Raw genomic sequence first — 25,847 nt, 5'->3', positions numbered from 1 at the left:
AACAAAACGACACAGCTCACGACGAATCGAATCACAGTTCCAATTTCGAAATTTCACAGACAACAAAACACACAATTTAAAGTCCATACAAGGCATAGACAAATTTATTTTCGTTTTTTTCGTCGCGGACGACGTTGGACTTTGTGGATGGATCCAACATTTCCATTTTGACATTTGGTTGGTTTCCGTGACGTCACGGATATACATTTCACGTATGTGTGTATTGGATGGGATTGTGCGGTAACATGTAACGAAAACAAAAAGAAAAGGTGCACTAAATAAACGTATTATAATCTATCTATATATTATGTGCTCAGACAATACGTACATAGTTTTAACACAGTATTTGCTATACCAAGATAACTTGGACGATAAGAATCTGAAATATGTATATAATTGTATGTGTTTGAAGTAATACTGATTTATGCAAATAATGTGTATTTTTAAATACTTATATAATTTAATAACTTTGTAGGAAAAAAAATATTTTAATTTTTTTTTTTTTTTAATATAAATATATAAACATTACTTATTTTAATAAATATATGTAAATAAATAAGTGCATGTATGTGAGTGTGTAAGTGGTCGATTGTGGTGGTGGTGTCGGTATACTCACAGGAGTTGGACGGTTGATGGGGCTGGTCGAGCTTCGCTTGTATGTCTCGTATGTGCTGTTCCTTGCGCTTCATGTCGTGAGCGAGCGTGTCGAGACGCTGTCGGGTCTCCATCAGTTCCCTGACGTTTATGACTAATTAGTTTTTGTATTGGCCTTTGCGAGGTAATATTTCTCACTCGATGGCATGTTATCAAAATATAAAATTGTAAAGTTACGTAAAAATAAAGCAAACGAAAATCTATTAAGCACATTGAGAAGTCAAAGTTATAGAGCACCTTCCTCAATAAAATATTAAAGCCACAATCTTTCAATTAACACATTGCAGTAATTAATATCTCATGTCAAAGATTGTCTATATGAGACTGTTTAAAGCAATGGAGCTGTCTTTTTACACTCTTAGTCGATTCAGTTCACTTGAATTTCATTATTCTTTTGTGTACAATAAGACTAAGAAATGAGTTTTCTTTTCCAATATGTAAACTCGATAGCGAATCGATTGAAAATCGATATACAACTAAAAGAATATAGGCATGTTCTTTAAAGAAATCCAAGTACGATAAAAGGGTACCTCTGGCTGGCGAGCAGCTCGGCGCGCGTGCGGCTGAGCTCCTCGGCCACGGCCTGCTTGGCCTGGATCTCGGAGTGCAGCGACGACTGCAGCGTGAGGATCTCCATCTTGTCCAGCTTCTGCGAGCGGCGGTTGCGCCAGCCGCCCGCGCCCGCGCCGCCCGCGCCGCCCGCGCCCGCCGGCGACGACGGCGCGCCGCGGCCCGCGCTCGCTGCGGGGGGGGGGGACGTCACTCGTGACAATATTGGATGTTGGTATATCATCAGTATATTCATAGTAATATGTCCTTTATATTTCTTCAAGATTATAGGTATTTTTTATTGATTTTAACTTTAGACTCCAAGGCAAATGTGCACTTAACATCAACTGTCCAATTTTGTGCTCTGTCTGTTATTATATTCGGGAGCTCCAGCTCATGATCAGTAAGGTATATTTAAACAATTTTCAACAGTTTTTCAATGTTATTGAAATCTTGAAAATTGATAAATTTCATTTTCTTATTAATTTCAAAGAAAACAGTCCAATATTAATAATAAAAGTTATGAAAAATTTTGATATGTACAATGGAATTCTGGAAAAAACATTAAGAACCACTTACTTATTCCTCTGCAACAAAACTGTTTGTTTAAATATTAAACGTACCATGCTTAAGATAATCTAATTCTTCGGTCATTTTCGTAGCGAGGGCCTGTAGATACCCTCGAGCCTCTTTCTCGTCAGCCACCCAGCGAATTATATCAGCAATCTATTTATTAAATTATAAAAGAACATTTAATTTATTAATATTATCTTTTATCATAAATTGACATATTCGTAAGAGTTCAAACTTCACTCCTAAGTTTTCTTTTTCGCTTATCATAAAAATACAAAAATCTCATATATATACTCAGGGTAGAAACTACTATACGACTGATAGATGAAAAGGGTTAACAATGGGCAACAAACCTGAGTCTCCCAGTGTTGCATGGAATCACGTTTGGCGCGTAGCTCGTCTAACTCCAGTTCCAGTTGTCGCCTCTCGGTTTGCCATCTCCTACCATTATCTGCCATCTATGAGAAATTTAATATGGTACAGGTGCGGTATATAGTAAGAAAAATACTTAACAAAGGCTATTGGAACAATAAATACTAAATACTAGGAATATGGGAGGGCAAATACATCACCTAATAGGTTAAGGTTACCTTTTAAATTATATTACACAGATTAGATTTAGCATTATAATATGTCTATATACAAAAGTAAAGCATCAGATTCTTTGGGTGAGTCCCACCTATTCGTCATAAATTCCACCGGCAATAGAATAATAAAAGTAAGTGAGGCAGTGTAACTATAGGCACCAAAGAAATGACATCTTGGTTTCTAAGGCGATCTATTCTCTAGGCCATCTCGACTCTTCGTTTGTAATTTATAAATCTAAATTATAAAATATATATTTTACCGCATCGAGATCCTTCGCGAGCTTCCTATTCTCATTGATGAGCATCTGTTTGTCCTCACTATCATTCAGCTGTTCCAATCGACGGTTTTCTAACTTCTCCTTCGACGTTTGCAACTGGAAATGTAAAAATATAGAGATGTTACCTTAAAATATGTTTCATTAGCAAGTAAAGAGTAATAATTAAATAAATAACATCTCTAAATAAATATTTATATACATAATTGTCGGTGCGTCCGTCAATTATGTAGAAGACCTTCTGAATGACTTGTACGTTTAAGATCGTATTCGATGGAATATATTCGTTTTATCGAGTCGATATTTTATAACTACTGTAGAATGTTATATGACGCGTAGGCTCAGTGGGCAGGTGGGCCGGTGGGCCGATGGGCTCACCTCCCGGTTGAGGCGCGCGGTGCGCGCGTCGGCGTCGTGCAGCTGCTCGCGCAGCGCCGACAGCTCGGCCGCGAAGCGCGCCTGCTGCTGCGACAGCGACTCCGAGTACTGCGACTGCAGACGCGCCGGGTTTTATTAGTATCGATACATTAGCAGCTAAATCATTGCAACTGCAAGGTCTCCAAAATAGAACCACCTCGTCTCAACCTATAGCCGAGTTAAGATAAACGACTACGATTTTTTATCATTAACATTTAACTTCGGCGACACTCCAAATGCAGTTAAATTCCCAAATCCACAATGAAAACCATAGATCAATTTAGATATCGACAAATGATGTAATTTCAATTCAAGGTCAAAGTTGTCTATTTCTCTTTCCTCCTGTCATTGATATAGACTCACTTCCGAGCTCTTATTTTAACTCGAACTTTATTTGTCCATCCACCAGTAAGCATACTCCCAGAGCGTCAAGCGAGGGCGGGCCTAAATAAACAATTATTCTTGCGGTATTTATAAAAGGCGACGCAACGTAAGGTCGATACATTACTTCGAGCGCCTCGATGTCAGCCTGCAGCTTAGCGACGTCCGCGGCCGAGCCGCCCGCCTCGCCCGCCTCCACGCGCTGCAGCCGCAGGCTCTCCTCGCGCAGCTTGCGTTCCTGGAATACGTGCATACATATTCATGTTCATTGTGTGGCCTATGTTTAATAACCTATGTCTAAATATATAGATGCTTAACGCCATCAGAGTAAGTTTACTTGCGCTCGTACCTTGGTGGCCTCCGCGAGCGCGGTGTCGAGGCGCGCCTCCAGGTCGCGGCGCGCCTTGTCCGCTCGCCGGATGTCTTGCCGCAGCGCGTCGATCTTGCTCATCGCTACTTCCAGCTCTTCTTCCTTATCGCGTACCTGGAAGAAATACCATTACTTAATAAATATTCGAGATCAAATGTCATAAGTATCGCTAGTTTATTTAACTTTTTTCGTCAACGATAAATGAATACATCATATCCATTTTAAATTTAATATAAATACAATTGAAATATCAAATAATCGATTATAAAATCGAAAAGAAAAAACTTCCATAAGAAAAAGATGTCATTTTCTTGCTATAATGCAGTAGTCATACATCATCAGGACAAATCCCAAAACCAACCTGTCGTGATAATTTCTGTTTCTGCTGCCTCAACTCGGACAATTTATCCGTCACTTCGTTGTACTCAGTCATGGCGAGCTTTCGTTGCGTCACCGCATCTTTTAATTCTTTATCCTAAAGAAAAAATTATTAAGCATTCGTTAGCACATAATACGGACCTTAGCTCATTTAGGTCTTAAAAAGTCACAAAACACACATAGTTAATTACACGCGATCATACTTTTCATCTATATATTATCAAACACAAGATGTTCTAAAATATAAAAAGACTAATTGATAAAAAATCAACATGATTAATTTATCATCAAGATATTTTAATATATTTATTTTAGTCTAGTTTTTATGTCTCTATTTGTAGATTTTCTATCTATTTGTAACAAGAATGAGAAGAGAAATGACACATCTCTTGCTTTGATAATAGACTACATAGATACACAAATGATATTATCCACTCTTTGACTTTAAGAAAATAAAGTCTATCGAATTCACATGAACATGACCTCGACTAACTAAGCAGGGCTATACCATAACTATATTTTTAAGCCCACAACTCAAAGAGAGTTTTCAACAGTAAGTGATAGGTTTTCGCGAGAAAGAGATAGCAATATTCATATGAACTTCAAATTAATATATAAACTCTTTAAAGCAGATTAGTTAAAAGCATACATATATAAAGGTTGAAATGATTTAAGAATTTTTAAAGTACCTGTAACCGTAGCTTTTCGATGGAATCAGTCTTATCTTTAACGAGTTCCTCTTTTTCCATATTCATTGCGTTAATCAAGATCTCTAGCTCTTTGACGCGTGTCGCTAATTCTTGGGGCGATGATGATATTTCCTTTAAAAAAAGACAATACCAATATAATAAAACTAGCTCGGTCTGTCTGTGTGTTACGCTTTCACGGCTAAACCACTCAACCGAAATTGATGAAATTCGGTATCAAGAAAACTAAAACCTACGACCGCTAAAACGCAGCTGAAGCCGATGATTAAAACTATTTTGATATATACCAGTCACCATCATAATTTCATTTACTTCGAAACGGTTAAATATTTCATCTCTATCTTTAATCATATCATATCAGCCTCATTTCTAGCAATGTTATTTAATGTCTGTGTGAGATGACATTGACGTTCCAAAAACTATATATTATAAACAATTTAACTAAGAAGTTATGTAAATAAGAAAAATATTTTTAAAACTTTACCTGAGAACCAATTGATGCGTTCAGTTGTTCGAAACGCCGTAATTGTGTCTCCATTTCGGTGTTCCTTTGCGAGAGCGCTGATATTTCCTCCTTGAGTTGCGTTACTTCGTCTGAAATTTTTAAAGTGTAATTTTAGTAAGTATACTGTCGTGCTGCAGATAAAAAAATAACTCATATGGATTCGAATAGGGCTTATTAATCTGTGGCTAAGTGTATCCCCAGTATAGTCTTAGGGGGTAATTTACTGTAATTTTGAAGCAAAAATTTTAGGTTTTTTTTTATTTGATATGTTTTATCGAATATCAATGGGCTATAAAAGCAGTCGGCCGGCAGCGGGCCGCCTCACCGTCGCCGGCGGGCCCGTCGGCGCGCAGCTCGGCGATGGTCTGCGCCAGCAGCGCGTTCTCCCGCTCCAGCGCCGCCAGCGCCGCGCGGTCGCTCGCGTTGGACGGCGCCTGCGCGTAATGGACACGGTGAATTCCATTTCATATGCAGAATATGCTTTATTATTTTAATAAAATATAATTTAGATAACATCGTCTGACCTTTTGTCCGTTTGTACGACTCGTGTATGTAAATCTTAATTTCAAAAACTTATACTTTCAATCGGTTTACAGAGTTACTCGCCGAAGATTACCAGATAATGGACTAAAAAAATACTACTACGCACGACACCGCAGCGAACGTGACTGTAGCGTAGTGTGTGGGTTCGAGCTCTGATCAGTGAATGATCGGTGATCGGATTGAATAAGTGTACGTGTGTGTGGGCACCTGCTTGGTGGCGTTCTTGGCGGGGCTGAGCGGCGCGGGCGCGCCCAGGTCGCAGAGGCGCGAGCCGGCCGTGAACGTGAACCCCACGAAGGGCAGGTGCAGCCCCGAGAACGCCGTGGACGCGCGCGGCGGCGGCACCGCCTCCGACAGCCTGCGGGGGGGGACATACGGTCACGGGCGGACATATCAAAGTGCACAGGGTGGGAGCAAACACAAGTGCACTCTCTATCCCCTCACTCTCCTAGTCAGATGGGACGGCAAACCCGACACCATCAAAAAGGTTCCATACTCCGGACTATTACTGAGATTTTTTCCAAAATCCAATAATTTTTTAGTGGGCCAACCTGGGATTTGCTCCCATGAATATTTTAATTAGGAAAGCAGCAGATACGACGTCCAAGTCCGCACTATCATTTTCTTAGCAAAACAAATGATGAACGCTTTTTTTCTTGGTTTAAATTAAATTTACAGCTCTTTTAATATATGATATTATCTGTATAATGATTAGGACAAACCGTATGTCAGTGTCGTCGACGTCAAAGTTCGACGTATCCGTTGGGCTGGACACGTCCGGTACGAAGGGAGCCTGCATCTCCCTCACACTGTCCCAATCCAAGCCAGCGAACCACGGGTGACTCTGTAAAGAGAAATTATACATGTGAATGGGCTGAAACTATCTCTGTCTTCAAATACTGAGATATGATGCTGAAGGATGTTAGGGGAGAGGGGGTTTTAGGGGGTTTTCTTGACAATATTTTTAATAATACTATCAATTAGATTATAGGTGTAAAAAGTAAATTTATAAAAGAACTGTACTGACTGTAAATAATATAAAAATAAACCAATATTTTTACCTTGAAATCTTGCAATCCATTTCGACCTAATCTAGTTTCAGAGGAACATATCAGCCTTCGTATGAGATCCTTCGCTTCTTCAGATACCTGTAATTTATACTTTGTTTTTAAATTTAGTAAAAATATGAATTAAAAAGATATTGAATTTGTATTAATAATGTATAATGATGTATTTAACGATTTGCGTGTGCGTATACATGTGTGCTCGTGTATGTGCGTGTGCGTGCGCGTGCGTACCTGCGCGGCGTGGTCGTCGGGCGGCGGGCAGTGGAAGCAGCGCGCGTGGTTCATGATCTTCCCGTACGTCTCCACCAACGACTCCGCGTAGAACGGCGTCTCGCCGAACAGCATCTCGTACATGCACACGCCTACAAGTCAAAGACAAGAAATCAAAATCATTATTTCATTAAGAACATCTACCATTGGTTGCTTTTAGTCAAAACTCTAAGAGGAATCAGCGAAAAAACCTCAGATTATAGTCAATTATTAATGGTTTCAGTTTCTATCTAAACATATGGTGACATACTAAACTTGTTTATGCTATGCTAGTTTTGACTTTATTCTAATTAGGCGTATAATATAATATCACTTACCGAGTGACCACCAATCACATTCCGGACCATAGCGCCCTTGACCATCTTCCATCGCCTGTAAAACATTGTTAATTAATTAAGTTAACTTATATTAAAAATATATCAAAGATAAAAAGTATATTGATAGTGTGAACTCACCCTTAGAATTTCAGGCGATATATAATCGGGCGTTCCAACGGCTACATTACTTTGTACCTAAAAACAAAGCTCATTACAAAACAAGAATAACAAAAATATTATATCACAAGCACCTAAATGACTCCTAGAGAATAGTTCACCGTGTGCACTTATACTCTTTATTCCCATTCTCTTATAATACGACAAGATAGAATAACCCGACATGGACGAAAGCGACGACGGAAGACAATTATTATTATTAATACTTTAAAGTAACTTTGGATTTTTTTTTTATGTAAGTACTGTTTAAGTGATAAAGACCATTTTTTAACACGCTGGAAAAACTAATTTACGAGTTTACCCTACATGGGGCAGGGGGATATGGGACTTACCAACGCTAAGTGTGCCGGAATACCAAATAAAAAAAGAAGCGGTAACCCCCTTCGTCTCTTCGGGTATCTCCCGACAAAGTCAACAAGGCCCAATAACTCCAGTGTATATCTCATTTAAATTAATCAAGTCAAGAATTTATTAATTCAATCTGGTAATAACGTGTTTTTGGTTTAAATATAATAAGAACAAAGTTTACCTTGCCATCCTCTCCCAATCGCAGACAGGACCCGAAATCCGCCAATCGTATGTGACCACTCGCGTCAAGCAACACATTATCTGGTTTAATGTCTCTGAAATGATAAATAAAAATTAACAGTTTTACAGTTAATTGAGTGAACAAACAACCGTCCATGCTTTTGGTGTATCTATCTTTAGTTTGTAATTTTTAATTTTTTAGTATGACTGCATATACTGCATTGCAATTTAATTTATTTTGCTTATATTTTATTTACATTGAATTGTGAATTAATTACACACTTATATATTCCATATTGCTGCGTTTAAGGAGTGGATGAAAGACTGTCATTAGAGGCACATCAGATATAATACCTTAAATACCGTGTTTGGGGTCGTACTAACGTTTCAGGAGTGACTTACATATCTTTTCAGCACCAATGCCTGTATATGAGCGATGATAACTAACTGTCAGGCCCTGTTGCCGATCTGCATTGCAAAGATAAAAAAAAATGTTATATTGGCCTTACCGGTGCACATATCGCAGGTCGTGTACACTGTGCACGGCGAGCACCATCTCCGCGATGTAGAAGCGCGCCATGTCCTCGGGCAGACGGTCCTCGAACTTGGACAGCAGGGTCAGCAGGTCTCCGCCGCAGTAGTAGTCCATCACCAGGTACTGCGACATGTATACAGAACATACTCATTCATTGTATCATTTAATGACACGAGCGACAGGACTTACTCAGAAAAATAGCAATTTTAAAGATAAGTTAATAGACAAATAACAATATATATACTGACTATATATTTGTCTATGTCTATATTTTTTTGAATAAGAGATCATTAAGTATTATTCTATTTACGTCGAATAATATACATTCAGATATATACATCAAAAACATATTTTCCCACAAAAAATGTACGACCATAACCTAAGCCAAACCTTACCTTTTAGGTTACTAAACCTAAGTCTTCTCATCATTCGGATATGTTTTTGTTGTATCCGCGGGTGGAAACCTGAATGATAATTAAACTCACCAAATTATGTTCATCCTGAAAAGCGTAGTGCAAGTTCGTGATCCATCTCCTATCACCAAATACGAGCACGTCCCGTTCTTCTTGGAAACACGCCGTGTCTGCTCTCTGTAATCGAATCAAAGTATTTTCTACTTTATTCAAGTTGGCTCTTAAAATAATCCTTATACCTTACACTAGGAATTTAATTGACTTATCTCGACTAGATAGATTTGATTGGTAAGTAAAAAGGGACCCTGAAGTTATTGCTGTATCATAGAAGCATATAAGATTAGCGGCTATATAAGAACAATTTAAAGTAAAGTACCAGTCCACAAGCACACAGTAACGTCCTACGGCTGGGAAAGCTTTCTTCGTCCGTTTGAGGAAAAAAAATTAGCTTACTCTATCACACTGTTCCAATGTGAGTGCTCTCTTTCACTCATTCACCAGCCAGGTTTCCTCGCTTATTTTCCTTCATCTCTGAACACGAGATGAATTATGAATAAAAAACCAAAAAAAACCTACCTTAAGCATTTCCCATTTGTTCAAAATCTTCATAGCATACACCCTATCCCCCGCTGTAGCAGACACTGCAGTTCCCGTTGAATTAGCTCCACTGTCAGTGCCCTAAAAAACATTATAGAATACAGTAAATAAAAGGAATACCATAAGGAAACATTTAATTTTGTTTAGTCTGTAGACAATGCAGTTAAATAGCATTATCTTAAAACAAATCGGTTCTGCATTATAAACAAAACAAATACAATATTTTATAGTCATTTGTATAACTAGCAAAAAATCATGAATCACACATAATTATGTAATATTATTATTATTTTTTAATATATTATTAACGAATGAATTTAATTTTGCGAGAGAGAAAGAGACAAGACATTCTCATCGGATAACTCATCAACATACCTGCATAAAAGACGCTCGAACGACGCAAACCTCCCCGAAGGCACCTCGTCCTATCACCTTCACGAGCTCGAAGTCGTCCCGAGATAACCGTAATCGCTTCAGAGCTGTGGCCACCGGTTTAACTGTAATACAATATTAATAAATCAAAATGCATGTTTGTTTGTATGTATACTCTGAAGAGATATTATGTAATAGGTAGGACGGGCGATGGTCTGATGGTAATTGGCCACCACCTTACATCACACCAATGCGCCACCAACCTTGGGAGCTAAGATGTTATATCCCTTGTGCCTGCAGTTACACTGGCTCGCTCACCCTTCTAACCCGAACAACAAAACTAACGATAAATATTGCTTTTGGGAGGTAGAGTATCTGATGAGTACCACCCGTACATACCTTGTGAGTTGTTCTACGTACACCTGCAAAGGTGGTCCAAATAATATTATTTATATGTCCTTCAATATTAAATAATGAAAACAAAAATATATTGGTATGAGACTTTGGACCAATCAACGCTGTATCACCCGTATATGGTCCGATAACATTAATCTTTCCCTGTATTTTTATTGAATGCCGACTGATTCCTCAATCGCCTAGTTCTAGTTCTCAACAAGGTACCAAAGTTGTTTTTTAAATGTAATAGACGAGGAGAGCATATTTCAAATGTAGAGCCTTGGTCCAATTCCTAGTTGTACAAATAAAAAATCAACATTTATACCAATCGCTTCGGCCAAACTTCGCGCCCTTTTCAGCGCGTCCACAAAAAAAATCGTACGAGCTAAGTATGTTTTTAAATTTTCAAGTTTCAACATGAGTGTAAGCATTAGCTCAGTAGGTTGGTTGAATCGTGATCCCTTTGTGATTTATGGACGATCATACTCACGCCCAAGTTCCGCTCAGTTGAAGAGAATGATATGGGGGTATTAAAAGCATTCAAAGATCAATTAAAGCATTATTGATAGTCACTCAACTGAATAAAATGCTTTCTTAATTTGACATTTGATTTTAGGGCTCATATACATATAATGATATCTCATGTTGGTAAATTATAACTAACCATATTGTATAAAGTCAGCTATCGCCTTCTCCCGCCTCAGACTGCTGTTACAGCACTCATCGTACAGCACCAGCAGCATGTCCAGGAGCGTCTCAACGCTCAGACCTTGAGTTCTTGGGCCTTGCAGACGTCGCGAGACGAACATCGTCTCTATCTGCTTTAATCTCTTTATACCTAGAACTGATAACAGGAATAATTAATTAACATATATATATTACATAGGAACTGACAATAACACAGATAAATATTTTATAATAAAATTAATCATTTTTGGCATTTCAGAAATTACCTTTGCCCTGCTGACAAAATAAGCGCAATAAAAAACTTAAACTTATTTTTTTAGAATCTTTAAACCAAATAGATGTTTGTTTATTGACATATAGAATGGCACCTATCGTAAAATACTATTATACATACATAATGATGTATCGTATTATACAGATAGCCGATTCGAATGAAACGTAAAGTAAATAAACAAATTTGACCTTGACCTTAACATGACATCACCGTAAATGTTTTCGGAAAACATAATATGAAAGTTTAAACCATTCCTTTAAAGGTACGATGTACGAAATAAATGTCTGCAATAAAACGAGTAGATTTTGAATATATCTTTTTTATATACGTGATTGCTAATCTGTTTTAAAAACGGTCTCCAAATTCAAAGTCAAAGGTAGTAAGTCCAAAAATGAACCGATTTCAATCAGCCTAAATTTATTATTTTAGTACGATCGTTTGTGTGCAAACATAGTGTGGTTTCTATCCTTCTCTCGCCTTAGTGATCAGACCAATAGCTTTCAAGCAATGATGATTCCAAGACAAGGGAGTGTTCGTTTAAGCTTCTTAAAGCGGAATGGCGGAAAGCCATTGAGACTTTATTGACGGACAAAACAAATAACTTTACAAGTCCCTACTCAGGTTTGAATGTGGAAGTCGAAATCTAACGTATAATTAAAGTAAAAGATAAGTCTCAATGTTGAGCTACGACCTCCTCTCCATTTGAGGAGCTAATTCCACCACGCTGCTTCAATGGGGGTTGGTGGATAACTTTCGAAATTCATTGAAATTAGACACATACAGATTTCCCCACGATGTTTTCTTTCACCGCCGAGTATTAGATGAATTATTAACATTGGATTGAGGATTGAAGCGTTTGAAACAAAGGGCCATCTCGATTCTACAGCAAGACAAATCATTTTTAATCGTTGGTCGTCTAACAATAGCCGCATCTAATGCTGAATGTAATGATAATAAGGTTATACACTTTTACCGGTAAACAATAATAATCATTTTGTAACGGTTAAACTAATAAAAAAATATTTGTTTAAAACTCTAAATATTCATTTTAATAATTAACCGATTTAATTTCAGCTATTGCAACAAAATTTAAATATTAGTTTCATTAGAATTTATTATTCAAAATCGCTAATTACGTCAACGATTATAATGAACTGTACATACAGTCGAGGTATTGTGTAAAAACTCGAAATGGACGTAGATCTCGAGTATTCTGTCATCAAAGTTTGACTACAACCATTGGACACAAGCATCATCATCTATTCCAATTGAAGTAGGAAAAAAGTTAAACAAACCTTAGATTTATTTAATTCATACGATTTGCTAATATAACTTAGCTATACTGTGCATTACTAAGAGTTCTTGATTAATATATATTTATTTAGAATACAAAACTATTCCACTTAACTACTTATATCCACTTTAATTGTTTTTCAAAGATCCGATAACAGCTTCGTCGACATTCAAAACGCAATTTTTTTCCCAAATCCACAATGAAAGTAATAGATTATTATTTATTAAAGATCTCGACCAGTGATATCGCTTTATTTCGATGTCAAATGTTGTTTATTTAACTTTTGTCCTCTTGTGGTTGGAAAAGAGTATTATTTAAATGTTGTTAACTATGTCTCTAATAAAAAAGCGCTGTTCTAACAGAACATATAGTATAAACAGTTTTATTGCACTATTGAGCTGAGATAGCCCAGTGGTTACAACATGTGAATCTTAACCTATGATTACCTATATAGATGATAAAAAAGCGTGAAGTTAATGCTTGTTGACCTCCAGGCAGGATAAATAAAATACATATATAATTGTATTTAACTAACATGACTGTATTTTTAGATGTTTAATAAGAGTAACTACTGAGTTTCCTGCCGGTTATTCTCGGTAGAATCTACATTCCGAACCGGTGGTAGCTTTATTTAATAGTTATATTTGTTAAATGACGATAAAAAAGTCTGCTTGAATAAAGTATATATTGATTCTGATTTTTTGATACAGAATTGTCATGTGATTAATTTGTGTTTATAGTTCACATCAAACACGAAAGAAAACACCGTGAAAAAAGTATCAGATGAAAATCGTCCACAAAAAATCCAGCAACCCACGTTGGAGCAGCATGGATCATCCAAACCTTTTTCTAAAAAAAGAGTGGAAAACATAGCCCAGCAGTTAATTTTTACTTTACTGCATAGGTATCGACATAATCTACATGTTACTGAAAACAAAAGCGCGTCGAAACTAATCTCAATACGTAGTTGATAATATTATATTCAAACTTCGAAAATAAAAACCGTTAAAACAAAATCACAACCAGTAATCAAACTATTCAATAGAGGTATTATATTACTCCTAGTTAGAAAAACTCTAATTAATTAAGTATATGTTAGGCTTAGAAGAACATGCAGTGAAACCACATAGTTGACTACGCTACAAAAGGTTTGAGCTCTAGACTTTTACCAGCAGTATAACCCATCTCATCACATGCTTACAGCAAGTACATCCCATACTTGCTGTTAGATTCTAACCTAACATAACGAATTTTAAGCCCCACGACACACACGAACCGATAAGTCTTTCAATATATGTAATAGTATAGAACCGAGATGGCCCAGTGGTTAGAACGCGTGCATCTTAACCGATGATTTCGGGTTCAGACCCAGGCAGGCACCACTGAATTTTCATGTGCTTAATTTGTTTATTATTCATCTCGTACTCGGCGGTGAAGGAAAACATCGTAAGGAAACCTGCATGTGTCTAATTTAAAAGAAATTCTGCCATATGTGGTGGAATATGCCCCAAAAAATGCCCAGCAGTGGGAAATTTACAGGCTGTTAATATATGTAAAAAATATATATATATAGAGTATGGTATGGTATGTAATTCTTCTATACCTATGTTATTTTAGTGATTGATTGATGGATTGACAAAAGCATGCCAGCTTTAAAATTACTTTGTTGTGCTCCTACCCTAGTGAAGACCGACCATTAACGCGGGACATAGTACTATAGCGCACAAGTGTGTATGCGTGTATGCAAACAAGTGCACTCTATTCTCTCATAATCATAATCCCATAGAACGGGAAATGCGAACAAGGCGGTAACTGGCTCACACTGCCAATTCCAGACTAAGGACTGAGGATATCCCTACAGAAAAACTTTTTACCGGCCCATGCTCTGTTTCGACCCAAATCTCAGGACCTTATAAGTTAAATACTAGACCAACGAGTCAGTCAAAAAAACCTTAATCCCATCACGGATCAAGTTTCATTAATCCAAATATAACAGTATAATTTTCACAGTACAATAAACTTTTTTTTTTTCAAATGCACAACAATCTACAGGAAACATGTCCAAAACAATGCGTCTATACAAAGAGGATATCCCATAGCCTTAAATGAACAATAATATATTACAATGTAATTGTACACCATAGTAGACGATGAATCAGTGCTTATAAAATTTTAATTAATTCGTATCAACTGCTGTTGCTAATTAGGTAATGCTAAATGAAGCGGCCTTGCTTGTTACTGTTTATTTATCAAAGTTTACGAGCTCTTTTTTAGGATTTTGTTTGAATTTCTATGCAAATAGTTTCAAAAAAAAAAACACTATATTTTTATTATTATTCTAACGAAACCCTAAAATAATTATATTTAAAAGAACACAACACAGGAACACAAAGCATGTGAATTTTAGAGTTCAGTGCGTGCAACTAAAATAAACCCCTTTTTGCCAGCGTTTTGCTAAAATTCGACTTTGAGTTTTGATTTGTTTGAGAAACCATCGCTCCTAAATAATGATCAATTAAACAATATATTGAGTTGAGACAGTATTATGCCTAAAACCTGACACTCCGGACTTAAAAGATAGGGACGTGCTAGTCAGGCCAGGGCCGTAATTTAAGGACATAGAGACTAGCAAGAAATGCGAGGGGCGAGATTACACTCGTTCTTTGAGGAGAGCTCAACCGAGCCACGTGCGGTGGAGGGAACGGGAGGGGCAGCAAATGCGTATAGGCTAGCACAGAGCCTTCGTGTAAATTAAATAAAACTATAAAATTTTACCCTGGCTAGGTAAACTTTCCCTCAACAATATACAAACAACAAAAATAATGACTATTATTAATGAGCTAAAAAAATGTGTTTCAAGGAAAATGCTGTATTTTTGTGTTGAGTATAATTACACTTGACTTATATATCGTATACATTTCAGAACTCATTTCATATTTCACATAAATGCATACATTTTTAATGCATTTACATGAATTTTCTGACGTGAAATATATCTTTGTTTACAAAATTTATTTATTTAAGAAAACTGAAAATGCGATGAGTTTATTTACTCGAGAATAAGATTGAAGATCATTTAATATAAAAAACAAAATACTCTTGTGCGGTTTATTGCTTTTTTCACTTTTTTATCTGTTAGAGGTAGATACTAAAATGTTTACAAAAAATATCAAATCGAACGCAGCGTTAGGACACATCAAATTAAAATACAATGCTTTCTTAGCTCATTTAAAAGTGACTAAGTAAATGAATACTTAGCACTATAAAAATTGTTAAGGTTTAAGCTCAGTTGGTTTAACGCAAGTCGTGCTGGTCGCCCTCTTCAACTTAGAGCTACTTGTTTCACAACAAGAGCTCTTAGAAAATATTGCTCTAGTTTACAAGTTAAAGCTGCTATCGACAAAGCTACACACAGACAAGATGTGTGCTAAATATGAAACCAATATTAGACTTACTGATCGTAGGAATTATTTTTAGTATCATATACAAATAACCTTGATCATGAAAAATCCAACCGTAACCGACTTGAAAAACAAATTGGATACTTCTATTTATATATAACTACATTTCGCCCTCGGCTTCGCTCGCGTTTTAGGGTTTGACCGGCAGATTTTAGGCATAAAAAAAGTAGCTTGTGTCCCTCTTCCGAGTGCAAGTTTACTTCATACCGATTTTCATCAAAATCGTTTCAGTCATTTGGCCGTGACAGTTACTTTCGCATTTATTAGTACAGATTACATTAAAGCTGTAAGGTTTAGAGCCAACGCAATTTAAAACGTTTTAGTATTAATATGTTAGAAAGTCTAGTCACTTTACCAACGGACAAAATGTTTAGATATAGACATTCGGAGACTAGCTCCTTTAAAATTTGTTGATAGTTGATAACATTACTAATGTTCGGCAATCATTTAACATAATTAAGAAGCAATTATTACAATATTTAAATTCAACCTTGAGGCATATGAAATATGATTTAATGAGTTACATTCCAGTAATACAATTGCGGTGCATACTTTCGAAATATTATCAAAATGTAAAGGTTACCTATCGAGCTTCCTCTATTCATCACACAGAATATTTATCATATTTTGGTACATGGATTATTTTTCTCAATAGGAAGATATACTATCAATTGTTTCATCTGATAATCATCAGCTACTGCATTGCAAATAATACATTAGAAATTCCTCTCATCACAACCACAGTTATTCTTCTAAATATATGAAAAAAAATGCAATAGCTTTGTCGGTTAAATAATAAATGAATTAATAATACATATTTGCATCTATATTAGTATAAAAGTAAGAAATTATATAATATAAAAACAATATAAATTGATACTAATTTATTTTATTCATATAAAAATAATATAGACATAAGTTAGTTGAATAAGGACATTAATTTGTTTATTACAATAATTTATAAATAGAATAGTTTATGTATGTTAAGTGTTGCCATATCTTAAATCACTTATGATATTAGCTATCATTCCGATATTCATTGTTTTTCAAGTAATACCAACTAAAGATTATCTCAAGTACTGTTCCACATCAATGTACATATTTAAAATATTTGTTTATTATCATTAGTGTTTTAATAATAATTCTGACAATTGTACTAGCTGGCAAAGACCCACCATGTGTAGGTGGTGACATAATACTGTAAGAAATAATAACTATCCTTTACAGGGCCAATGCACCTTGAGAATTAAAGTTTTATGTCCCTTGGCTGTATTTACACAGGCTCACTCACCCTTCAAACTGGAACATAACAATACAAGCATTGCTGTCTGTCAGAATATTATGTGGTTAGTGGGAAGTACCAATACAGATTGGCTTGCACAAAGCCCAAGTAAAGTAACTGGTTAAGTTAAGACGTAATGAGGAGATTATACTAATTTATATTTACTCAGTAATGTGAATGAATTGCTTCTCTCATTTACGAGGTGCTGGCAACCACAAAAAATCTGAACATGATTACTGGTTGTTTTGATTTTATTGTTATAACCCACTATTTTGTGGTTTTTTAGTATTTTTGGTGTAACAGTGACTATATTATGTCTATCATATGAATTGCTATATTATATATTGTTATTTATGTATAATTCATAAAAATCTACTTTCAAATATAATTTAATATCTTTAGCACTTAAATCATAGAAAATAAACAAACTTCCATTAGTCATTTCATCATAATCTATAACTGATAAATATAATGACAAAAACATTACTAGAACACAAAAATGTTACGTAAATAATAATTATCTTTATGTTGTTGTGGCTAGAGACATAGTACAAATGATAAAAGATTACTAAGTCACAAATACAACTAATCTATACATATATGTATTCCATTGGAAAGATTCTTCTACAATAGATAAATAAGTCTTAGATTTACATATTCCCCCTACTATTAAACAGCTATTTACTAATAGCTATGCTATTTTATGCACTACAAACAAATTTCCCTGAATACATCTTTATTTATAGCACAACACAATTGCAATTAAGCTTTTTACTATATTGTTTGTCCTAATTTTGGATACCAACTATGCTTAATGTTCAAACGTAATATTACTTACGACTTCATAAGGATTATCCTAGATTATTCAAGATCTAAACCAATGATATGATGTCAATTCAATGTTAATGTTGTTTATTTGCTTTTACTATATAAGTGATTAAATAGGAATAGGCTTTAGTCTGTAGACTCACATAGTATATAATGAATACGAAATTTAAGAGGAAAATAAACATTCCATTGCAATATTAAGAACCAAAACATACTATGTTATAATCTACCAGTGTATTTCCTATACCAAAAGGCTAACCATACAAATAAGAAATGAAAAAAATAATATTTACCTGGAACATTATTAGTAGGCGCCAATGCCCAGTCGGGGGAAGAATCTTCCTCGTCAGACATTTTGTTGTTGTTCACAAATGCCACAGTCAAATAAAAACACTGCAGGACATGTCCTCACACACACTTAATGAGATTCACTTTACAACTATAATTTCCTATTTATTTCCAACGGTCCGATTTTTTATTTCCATTTTTAAAAGTTTCTGTAAGAAAAATATTATTACAAACACTTGATGTAAGTTATTTAGCTATAACAACATGATAATGAAGAAAAAGTAATTTCATACAGAAGATGTTTGTTTTTGAATATTGAAACAACCACTTCTTAATTTTACAAGTATAATTGAATTTGAATTATTTATTACATACACTTTAACATGTCATTAGGCTCGGTATATTATTAACGACTTTAAAATAAAAAGAATTAATAAAATCGACCTAAATATTGCTTGGCACAGTAATGTTATTTATATAAATAAAATATACCAAGTGGGTGTTGTCTAAATTATTGGACTTCTAAATTAAGCCAGGTATCAAATCTCTAAATATTTATTTACAACGTTATAAAAATAAAACCAAGAATTCAGCTATTGTTCATAATAAAGTATATAGCTGAACTCTGAAGGTCTAATGACCAGGGTAACAGGAAATGATAGGTTTTCTCCATTGTCTGGTTATTCAACGTCTAATGCTTTCTATTCGTTTATTACAAGGTTGCGAATGTCAGTCGATACTGGAGCGCTTTCGCAACCTTAAGATTTGAACTTTATTTAGACAGCATAGCATTTTATACACAAAAAAAAACTAAAGTTAAAAGCCGATGACATATCGATACGTTTCCGCATCAAGACTATAAATAAACCTAAATATGTACTTGCGTGCATCTAAAACGACCAATTTTTAGATTTATCAAAAATAATACACTACGAAGTTTTGCTGTAAAGCTCCGAATACAACAGCACAAATATCTTAACCTAAATTTATTCTATCGATTGTTATGCAAAAACACTGCGATGAGTCATCATGATCACTCTTATGGCACAATTGTATTCTATATCAGAAATATTCACCTGACTATTTTCTAAACTTTTAATAATAATCGCTTTATCTATTATTTTATGGCATGAAAATAATTTTCGAGTCTTTCGAAAGCAGACATTTTCCTCGGGGAGTCGAAGACACTAAAAATGTTGCCACATATAAATATGGATTTTAAATAATATTTCAAACTTCATCCATTATTTTCGTTTTACCTTCAGTTATAGAATATTTCTAACAAATAATATGTTAACATATTGAAGACAATAAAAAAATATCACCATGTTATATATATTGATGTACTTTTTTTATCATCGTGCTATATTTTTAAATATACCTTTACATAATTTTGACAAGGAATCTATTTTCACCTTATAACTTATATTTTGCTGATAATATAATTGCTGATGATATTTTGTATAGGCAAAAACCTAACGAAAACATTTAGCATAATAAAACGTAAAATTTGATTTTAATTCAATTTTCAACTAACTTCCTATCAACTTCTTACTCTTTTGCTCCCTGTTATTACTCATTATGGAATTGCTAAATTCAGAAGTCGTCAAACTGGCAACGTCCTTGCTAGTTATTAAACCGGAAATACTTACAGTTGATATACTTTTAATAAATATAAATCAATTTCTGATTTATATCACGCAGTAATTGTAATCAATGGATCTATCGTATAAATAAAACGATTATTTTATATATATCATATTTTATAAATGTAGCAGTAAATAAAATGTTAAAAAATTCCACAATTAAAAGAAGCTCAACTGACAGAGCGTCATTATACGTAATGGAGTCGATATTCTATTCAACTAAGTTGTGTTTTAAGTAATCATATATTTTTACGGAAATATCAAACAAATTCTTGTGCTATAGTACGTTTTTGTGGTGAAGTGGATATTTGATAATAATTTATGGATACCAAGGGCAATAAAACGTGTGTAAACAACCTCATTTTCTCATCAATGGTATGTGTGCCATCAAAATATTTTGGAAAGTTCAATGTAGCTAGTACTTGAATCCTAGAAAATAAAGATTTATTGAATTAAAGACCACTTTAAAACATGTATGATAATTCTTTATTATTTGTATTACGTAGAACATGAAGAGACCAGTGAAATATTCTGTAGCTTTGTTGTCCGCGTAACTGGGTAGCTGTGGGAAAGGTCATGCATTCATTTGCCTTTTTATTTTCAGAGTAACCATAATACGAATATCACAATGGAACTATTGAATACACGTTAATTGTGCAAAGTACATATTTTGAGCGCCCATACACGCGGGTTAATGGTTTTACGAGGGCAAGTTTGTTTTCCAACATCAGATGAAGGGATGGCTTCGGACCAACCTGTCAAGAAAAAACAGAGAATTGATGGTCCCGATATCGATGATGGAAGCGACAGATCTGCGGAGGATATTCTCACGGATATATATGATTCGGAGACTCCGCCTGTCGATACATCAGGCGATTACACGACGAGAAACGGCGAGTCACCTGACAGTGGTACTGTAAGTGAAGACGCAGTTGATTGTTCTGCCATATTGAGGCTTCCAAGTGAAATCAACATTGGCACAAATCCCTCCAGTTCAAATAATGTAGCACTATGGACAGCTGCCGATGATAAACTCCTTACTGAGTTACGTATACTTCAGAATGCTTTAGTTGGACAATGTTTGTGTGGTTTTAATGAAACATCCCTGTCTCAGCTGTTTGACAGAAGATTACATATAGCATCCTGGCCGTTGACTTGTTCTCTAACATACCTTTCTACAATGCAGCTTATGTTTGACATTTATTTAAAGCAAAACAATACTGGTACAATATGTTCAAGATTGATGTATGCGTGTGACATATTTGTAAGGAATAGACACGATTGGATCACAGAGGTTGTGGAATTATCGGAAAACAAAAGTAAGTTTATAACATTTGTAGCGTGTAGAGTATTGGCTAGCTTTTTAATAGTTTCAAAAGATACCGTTGATGAGAATTGGTTGCAGCAGATCACAGAGAACATATACCTCTTTGATAGAATAAATAGGATAACAGTACAAAAAATTAACTTCAGCTTAGATATAATTAAGAGGATAGTTGAGTGGAAAGACGTTGAGCAACACCCATTGGAAGAGAGTAGTTATGTAAATACAGCGGGAAATATGCAGGTTCAGGAAGACAATCCGTTTAGAAGTGGTCCTAGTTGTGGTAGCAGTAGTAACAGTTCACAAATGCCTTCTAGTTCTAATTCACGTAGTGATAATTTACATAGTGCTTTTTCGAACTTACAAACCCATAGTGCACCATCAACTTCATCGGGTGAAAAGTCTGATAACAGTAAGCCATCTCAATTTAAACTTAGCGAGCCGGTTCTTAAGTTTACCTCTGAACAAACAATCAGTGGGATGGAGCAATCTGAGTCCCCTGAACCTCCTCAGTCTAGGATAGAAAGAGTAAATGAACATGGATGCATAACTGTAATATTAACTGACTCGGAATCCTTTGACACATCTCATATAAAATGTTTAACGATAAAAACTTTAGAGCATCACTGGCCGATTTTAGTTAAAAACATGAAGCTGCTTCTACTAAGGTACCTGAATTTATCTAATGCTGAAAATTGTATATTAACTTTTTTTTCTCTGTGGGAAAACATTATTAGTGTTAAAGCGAATCTCTCAGTAATAGATACTAAACCATTTTATGCAGATTTGCAGGGCTTTGTTGATTTACTGCGTAATACAATGTTGCCAAGTTTAATTTATACCCATATACTTAGTTTATTTAATGAAGTGCTTTGTTATGGGTCAACATTAGCTCTTCAAGATATATTGCCAGAAGAAATATGTTGCCTCGCTCACTCCATTGTACGATATGTTAAAGATTTTCGTCTCCTCAGTGAAGTTAGAGTCCAAAGTAGTAGAAGTGGCTTTGGTTTTCTAGGTCACGATTGTACAGTGATAACAGATTATTCACTAGGATCAGAAGTCGCTCCTTTATCATCTTCGATACAATTAGTCGATCAGAGTTATGGAGAGGAAGATAATGAAGAAAATGCACAGGCACGTAACGAAGTTGACAAAACGATGTTACAAAGAATGTCTTTATTAGTTCTTAAATCTGTAGCAGTTACTGTTAAAGAAATGCGTTGCGATTCATCAGATAGTTCCATAGATTCCTCAGATTATAATGCTATTCAAGACATGCAAATTGTGGAGAGATCTATTCGTGATGTTTTGAAAAAATTGGATGTGTTTATAAGGAATCGTTTCGAATTTCATCCTGAGACACCATTTACAAAAATGTTGATACATTTATTTAGCGAGCAAGATGACTATTTGATAGAATCAATGGTATGTACATTAGATATAACAGTCGGCATTGTTTATAGGAATTCTATGTATCCAGACTTGATTCCCATGTTGAATCCAATTATGTCATTTATTGAATTCCTCAAAGTCGTTTCCCACGACAGCGATGTTCTATTGGATTATCTTGTGAGTAATGAAACATGTTTCCTGCTGTATTTGCTCAGATTTTTGAAATATGTAAGACGTAATTGGCCCAAGTTCCTTGAGACATGTCAACAGGCGGACTCTGGAGGCACAAGAGGCCTAGATGATACAATGAGAGTATTGATAAGGTTACGTCTGCAAATCAGTAGGTTAGTGTCTAAGTCGTTGTTCCCATACAACATAAGTCCTGTACTTAGACTGCTGGAGGTCTGTGAGAGCCTCTATGAGGGTAATGAATTTAGCTGAATAAATATATCCTGTCAAATTTCATCAATGGTACAAAAACTTTCTTTCTTCTATTTTAAATTTTTAATGTATATAGTTAAGACAAAAATAATTTAACGTTAGAATCTATGTTAATTTAAAATATAATAATTTCATTTTTAATGAGATCATTGTAATATCTTTTTACTTTTATATAAAAATTTCACAAAGACTGTCGGCATAGGTAACATTCCAGAGCTTGTTAATTGGTTTAGATATAGTTTAATTACTAATTAGTTATGGTTTAATTAATTTATATTAACTATAATGTTGTAATTTTCGTAATAATTTTAACTATTTTTGTACACTCAACGAAAGTCTTCCCAAATTATTTGAAATGTATGAATTTTATAAGGCATTTTATTGAATTATATTATTTCAAAAATAATTTAGCTGTGTTTGAAGAGTTGTTATTAATATACTGTGTATCCTTCATTTGTTTTTTTGAGGACATTCGTAGATAATATCTAAAAAAAAATATCACATTCAATTACATTATTAGTAGCCCAGTGTTTTTGCACCGGCATGCTATGTATACACAGTCGTTCTTACACCATACGTGATCAAGAAAAATTGTGAGTTTTTATAACAGATTAAAAAAAAAACTTTGCCAATTTGTAATCATTTGTAAAAAAAAAAAAGTGCCTTAATGTAAACTATGGTGCTTTCATCTCCATTTACTGAATTACTGTAATTATAAAACCAATTTAATCGTGTACAATACGTTCGTATTAAATTAATTTATGGTATATTAGTTTTTTTTATTATTATGTAGGATTAAATTATTTTTATACATTTGTATATTAGTAGCGTTAATGCATATGAAATGCGGGTTTTATTTTTTTTTTTGTCTACTAAATTATATTCCTTGTCACAATTGTAAATATATAGCCATCAATTACCATTTAATGAGTAAATGTAATCAGTATTAAAAACATTATTATAATTTATACGAGTATACTTATAGTTTATCACAATAGAATTTTTTCGTGGGTGAAACAAAAATTTGAATTACGAACATAACCTAAATACAACGAAATCGCGATTTTTTTTTAAAGTTTATGTAAACGAAAATCAAAACTATTCGTACCAGTTTCTAATTGACCTAAATTAAATTCGATAGTAATATGTTTTAATAAAAAATGGTTTCATGTATAGAAAAAGTTCTATTAAAATAATCTATGCATTATTATTATTAAAAAATCACTTGGTTTATTCGTGATATACAAATTATAAATAAAATGCTTTAAAATTAACATTGATGTTTCAGAAGGTGAATGGTAAAATTAAAAAAAAAATTTTTGATTTGCGAACGAATTTACCAAGTAAAAATGTAATTTTTTGACTATCATCTATAACTAACTTTTTAGTCCCTACTGATTAAACCTCAGACTGTTATGTAGATGTTTATGTCAATATTGTTTTATAAATAAGTTTCTATTTTGTTAATATACTTTGATAAAAGCGGAAAGTGAATCTCATATAAAATGTCCATACAGAAATATGAATACAAAAAAACATGATTTATTTGCTATCTTAACACATACAATACTGAAAATTTAATTATTTACTTACTTTTTTTTAAACATTTTAAAGTTATATCTCTTGCCAATTATATTTTTAATGTAATATTCGAAAAAAAAAATATGTTTTCTTTTTTCAAATATTCCCATAAATAATCTAATTTAATAAATGATTATTTTATCGATGCCAAATTAAGTACAGCATGAAGTAAGTCATATTAGTTAAAACACTTTGGTTATATTCAAATATGTTTTATTGTTTAGTAGCTCATTTTTATTATAAGTCAGATTAAATTTCGAGCGGATGTCATCACTCTGCCACAATCCAGCCATTGTTAATGTAACATCCAAGTCTTCCGTTGAATAATTAAAAAAAAAAACTCCATGTTATGTGTGAAACAAAAGGCATCTGAATAGTTAAGATAATACATTGTTAATGATAGTAATGGTAATTTAATATAACAATAAAACGAAATATTTTTGTACATGAACCGTAATTTTTTGTTTTATTTCATACGATTTGTACAAGTTTGACAACAGCCGCATAAATATTTGACTCAGAAAAGGACATCCTATAATTTGGTTTAAATTGACATGAATAATGTGTGTACATAGGAAGAGATAGAAATCTATTTCTTTCTCGTACTGGTAATAAAAGTATTATATTATTATATAATGTTTAGTCCTGTAAACTTTTATAATCTGGGCAAAATAATTAGCAGTCTGTAAGTGGCCCACTGCTGGACAGATACCTCTTATTTTGAGAAGTTGTTTA

The 25,847-nt window shown here is 34.2% G+C and overlaps 2 protein-coding genes across 3 annotated transcripts in view; one reads left to right on the top strand and one right to left on the bottom strand.

Moving 5' to 3' along the window:
• LOC125074069 (serine/threonine-protein kinase Genghis Khan) overlaps window positions 1-19,905 on the bottom strand; it is a 40,217-nt gene extending 20,312 nt beyond the window's left edge. For both annotated transcript variants that reach the window (XM_047685294.1, XM_047685295.1), the window contains exons 1-26: window positions 19,802-19,905; window positions 18,731-18,934; window positions 11,276-11,455; window positions 10,219-10,340; window positions 9,823-9,924; window positions 9,319-9,423; window positions 8,808-8,956; window positions 8,300-8,393; window positions 7,732-7,788; window positions 7,594-7,648; window positions 7,238-7,368; window positions 7,001-7,087; window positions 6,662-6,783; window positions 6,147-6,297; window positions 5,722-5,830; window positions 5,376-5,485; window positions 4,874-5,005; window positions 4,168-4,281; window positions 3,786-3,920; window positions 3,564-3,674; window positions 3,017-3,130; window positions 2,624-2,737; window positions 2,130-2,234; window positions 1,827-1,929; window positions 1,185-1,395; window positions 617-735 (exon numbers count right to left, since the gene is read on the bottom strand). In XM_047685294.1, coding sequence (XP_047541250.1) covers window positions 617-735; window positions 1,185-1,395; window positions 1,827-1,929; window positions 2,130-2,234; window positions 2,624-2,737; window positions 3,017-3,130; window positions 3,564-3,674; window positions 3,786-3,920; window positions 4,168-4,281; window positions 4,874-5,005; window positions 5,376-5,485; window positions 5,722-5,830; window positions 6,147-6,297; window positions 6,662-6,783; window positions 7,001-7,087; window positions 7,238-7,368; window positions 7,594-7,648; window positions 7,732-7,788; window positions 8,300-8,393; window positions 8,808-8,956; window positions 9,319-9,423; window positions 9,823-9,924; window positions 10,219-10,340; window positions 11,276-11,455; window positions 18,731-18,791 — 2,893 coding nt within the window. In that variant the 5' untranslated portion in view covers window positions 18,792-18,934; window positions 19,802-19,905. The remainder of the gene's footprint in view (window positions 1-616; window positions 736-1,184; window positions 1,396-1,826; window positions 1,930-2,129; window positions 2,235-2,623; window positions 2,738-3,016; window positions 3,131-3,563; window positions 3,675-3,785; window positions 3,921-4,167; window positions 4,282-4,873; window positions 5,006-5,375; window positions 5,486-5,721; window positions 5,831-6,146; window positions 6,298-6,661; window positions 6,784-7,000; window positions 7,088-7,237; window positions 7,369-7,593; window positions 7,649-7,731; window positions 7,789-8,299; window positions 8,394-8,807; window positions 8,957-9,318; window positions 9,424-9,822; window positions 9,925-10,218; window positions 10,341-11,275; window positions 11,456-18,730; window positions 18,935-19,801) is intronic.
• Window positions 19,906-20,574: 669 nt separating this feature from the next.
• On the top strand, window positions 20,575-25,559 carry LOC125074030 (protein lines). Its single transcript, XM_047685208.1, has 2 exons — window positions 20,575-20,746; window positions 20,976-25,559. Exon 2 carries the CDS (start codon window positions 21,066-21,068, stop codon window positions 23,529-23,531), a length of 2,466 nt encoding a protein of 821 aa, XP_047541164.1. The 5' UTR covers window positions 20,575-20,746; window positions 20,976-21,065; the 3' UTR covers window positions 23,532-25,559.
• The last annotated feature ends 288 nt before the right edge of the window (window positions 25,560-25,847 follow it).

The sequence above is a fragment of the Vanessa atalanta genome, chromosome 26 (genome assembly GCF_905147765.1).
Source record: "Vanessa atalanta chromosome 26, ilVanAtal1.2, whole genome shotgun sequence".
NCBI classification, from domain to species: Eukaryota; Metazoa; Arthropoda; class Insecta; order Lepidoptera; family Nymphalidae; genus Vanessa; species Vanessa atalanta.
Note: the sequence above shows the minus strand (reverse complement) of the source record. Positions and strands in the feature narration are given on the sequence as shown.

Bases quoted from the DNA above. Each gene is read 5' to 3' on its own strand.
- LOC125074030 (XM_047685208.1), top strand. From the start codon at position 21,066: ATGGTTTTACGAGGGCAAGTTTGTTTTCCAACATCAGATGAAGGGATG.